This window comes from Carya illinoinensis, chromosome 16 (genome assembly GCF_018687715.1).
Source record: "Carya illinoinensis cultivar Pawnee chromosome 16, C.illinoinensisPawnee_v1, whole genome shotgun sequence".
Taxonomy (NCBI): domain Eukaryota; kingdom Viridiplantae; phylum Streptophyta; class Magnoliopsida; order Fagales; family Juglandaceae; genus Carya; species Carya illinoinensis.
In genome coordinates this window covers 7,050,247-7,054,156 of record NC_056767.1, presented here as the reverse complement: position 1 = coordinate 7,054,156, position 3,910 = coordinate 7,050,247, and the positions used below count along the sequence as shown (strand labels likewise).

Sequence of the window (3,910 nt, the reverse complement as noted above, 5' to 3'; positions counted from 1 at the left end):
CCTTTTTCTAAAATTATCAACATGAATGCTTTTAACATTATTGACGAATCTTCCCCTAGTGAAATGTTTGATATGAGATTCAATCAAGAAACATAATCCAAATCTCATCACCAATCAATAACTGATCAATGATCAGAGTCTATACCAACTAAAAGATAAAAGATGACGTCTTTTCATTTTCTAAAGAGGGAAAAACAAGGAAATAAGATAATTTCAACAAACCAAATCACAGAAGCAAAATGATACTTATGTTGGGTTAAGAAGTGTGAAATCACTGCTTGTCTCAAAAGATTAAGTTGATGGAAAGACGTAGATTTTATTTATTTATTTTATATCTTAACACTCTCTCATACATGTAGACCAAACTCTCTCTCAATGAACAGCATAATGTTGATGAGTTGGTCTCCACTCACACCATATGCCCTCTAATAATTAATTAGATTTGAGAAAAGACAAACAAACAAGGGATTATTTTGTGCCCCTCATTGAATATTGAAAAAGAGGGTTTGAGATATGGCTGTGTTCACTCAATCGAACCTAACGGGATATTTAATGAAATTCAAAGAAAAAATAAATAAAATAAAAAAATGAGAGGAGATTAGAATAAAAAGAAACAGACAAATAAGGGATGATTTCCTTGAATTTATCATGTCCACAAAATTTCTTTGAATCATGTTTGATTTAATTTGTCACCAAATATTTAAACAAAAACTAAGTTAGACACAAACTTGACAAAATCCTGAATCTCATAAATAAGTTAGAAAAAGAAAATATCGGACCAAGCTCCTATAGTTAAAAGAATTGCTAAAAAAAAATCAAATACATTTATCCTACAATCTATATATATATATATTTAAAGAAACTATGCTAAAAGAAACAATATTAATTCCAGAGTAGTTTAAAAAAAATAAAAAATTTGTGTCTTAAAATGAAGTTTGGTCCTATAGAGTTGGTTTTATGTTTCTCTTATCGAGTTTGATTGGCTTATGCATATCCAAATTTTTACCTTCACTATATATAATGATATATAGATTTTGTGGACAATTTGAAAAGTCGAAAAGAAAAACTAAGTAATAATTTCATATAAAAGATAATACATTCTAAACACCCCATCAAACCAAAATCCACTGATATCATCATATCGCTAAAAGTAGCGATTGATCAAACTTTCTAATTAAAACCATGATATCGAGTGATCATAATACTCGAGAGAATTAAATAATTATAACCCAATTAATTACCTAATTGGTAGCTAGGCTAGCAATTTTTTTACTTGTAAGTTAAGAAGGCCATTACGGCCTGGACTGACGTGGCCACTACTAGCAAAATGCCACCCGCCGCCGACAGAAGCAACCACGGCTTGTCAAAATACTCCCGCTCGAAGCTCGCCCACTTCCACTTCCACCTATTCCGATAATGCCTGTCCACATCCTCGAACAATTGCACCATGTAAAAGTCGTCATAATCGAGTACCAAATCCTTACCCACACGGTTAATGAAGCCCGCAAGCTCGGAGTCGTCAGTAAGGTAATTGTCAATGACATTGCGCTCGCGAAGGTACTCGACGTCCTCCTTGGTGTTCACAAGGCAGTCCAAAAAGGTAGCGTAAACTGAAAAGTACCTGCGGCTTATCGGTACAAATTGGCACTGCTCGAATGCCACACAGTTCAGCAACAGACATCTCGTCAAGTCGTCGATGGCTATGTTCGGCATCTCAATCACACCTTTCTTGAATTTCACTCCTAGGAAGCTGCTGTCCGCCATGACCAGACTGACCTTAATCCCAGCCAGCTGCAGCTTCGAGATGCAGTGAATGAATGGACGACCCAACATGACTATTTCTTCCCGTACGATATTGGATGGTATTAAACCCTGTCCGATATTGGATGGTATTAAACTCCTCCGAACCAAGTCCAGCAAATGCGAGACCAGGACCCCATCCATTTCATGGTTGTCCCATCGCGTGAAATAGAATCTTTTCATTCCTTTAGCAAAGAATTCCACAGCAGCCACCTGCAAAGTCAATGTACTTTCCTTGACAGAAATATTATGGGTAAGCGCATATATCTCTTCCAGAACGAAAAAAGGGATCTGATTCTCAAGCAGGAGAAAGTCCCTGTAGAAATACGGTACCATCCACGCCAAGGCTCCAAGATCAGATTCTCTGTTGTAGAATTTTTTCCCAAATCCAAACATTTCAATTATTTCTATTATAAAACAAGCATCAACAACCATCATTTCGAGAAATTCAATACCGGCGACTTCGAACTCTTCAGAATAACACTTTCTAATCTTCACTTCAAGTTTGCTTATTCTTTGCAAGCAACTCATATAGGTATTGATTTGCATGTCTTGATCTCTGTTCTTGACCAGCCAGGAGCCGAAGCACTTCTTCTTGCAATCTTCGGCCATCTTGAACTTTTCATTACGAAGTTTGTAGTAGTAGGGCCCGATGGAGACCTTGTTGGGTTCGTATAACGAGTCACCATTGCTTTCCTTGAGCTGCGGGAGGACTCTGTAGATGCAGCTAGTGCTTCCACGTTGGGCTTCTTCTTTTAGCTTTTCGGCTTCCCCCGCATATATCGTTACCTGCTTCTTTAAGTTGTTCCGTTCCACCTCGGTGAACTCACGTATCGGCTCCGGGTAATTGAAGCGGCTGGATTCGCCTTCCTCATAAATTGTAATTTCCATGGATGTTGGCGCTCTTGAAACTCTTGATGCCGATGTTCACTGCGGTGTGGAGAGTCTTCACTTCAGTGAGGTGCGGCGATCTGTACTGGGTGGATTATGTTACCTCCTAACCTTTCGTTTAAAATGACTACAATTGTACGTATGTAAAGTAATCTGAATTTCAAGAAACTTTATAATTAACATATTAAGGTCAATATCAAGCGACGTAATAATTAAAGTTATAAATTATATATGTTTTACCTAACCTATCCTTCAAAAATTAAAAAGAGTCAAATGACCAGTAATCTGGATTCCAAGAACGACCTTAATTATTAAATTTGAGTTTTGCCACACTTATTTTTATTTATTTTCAAAATTTCAAAATTTTTTTGTTTTATTCTTCGTAAACGAATTGATTTCTTCTACTTATTATTTACATATCACACATTTAGTAAGATAAAAATAAATAAATAAAATTATGTGTAGTGTGTAATGTAAGCGAATTTTTCTTAAATTATTAAGGTAACGACAATTAGAATTTTAAATTATATTACCTAACCTATCGACGTTTAAAGTGACCAATAAGTACAATCACACATTATTTAGAAGTAAGGTGGGAAGATTCTTAATATTTCATTTTCTTTGTTATTTCTTTCATAATTAAAGTTTCTGAAAGTTTATTGAAAATGAATTTTTTTTTTTCCACTTTCTTACATAACTGCTCATATATAATAAGGTGAAACATTAATGAAAAAGATAAACATAAAATATCATTTCTCATTTCTTATGTGAGAAATGATAAAAGATCCAAGTTCGGATTTGATAAGTCAAAGAAAAAATATCTAAGTTGTAATATGCAATTCTTATTGTTTTTACATATATCTTTGCGTGCATGGGGATAGAGGTTAGAGACTGTAAATCGTTTGAGACCTTCATCTGCTGAAGAAATTATAATTTTGCTTTTATTCACCAAAACTAAAAGATACCCATTAATCATTCAGCTGTCTCTTATAAAGATCCATAGAAAATTAATTAAGGGTGTAAATGAGTCAAATTTTAAAGAGGAATGTGTGGTCAAGTCTTATTGGTTTGATTTTTGTTCTAGCACAAGTCAAGCATTTCATTGAGTTAGATTTTATATTCACCGACATGCAGTTTGAGTTTATTCATGAGCTACTTACTTCATTTTGATAAAATAGGTTTATTTTATAACCTTATATATAAATTTTGATAAACAAAT

The 3,910-nt window shown here is 34.4% G+C and overlaps 1 protein-coding gene across 1 annotated transcript; it reads right to left on the bottom strand.

Annotated features, from left to right (window-relative positions):
• Positions 1-1,269: 1,269 nt before the first annotated feature.
• LOC122298756 (UPF0481 protein At3g47200-like) lies at positions 1,270-2,691 on the bottom strand. Its single transcript, XM_043108616.1, has one exon. It carries the CDS (start codon positions 2,689-2,691, stop codon positions 1,270-1,272), a length of 1,422 nt encoding a protein of 473 aa, XP_042964550.1.
• Positions 2,692-3,910: the final 1,219 nt, after the last annotated feature.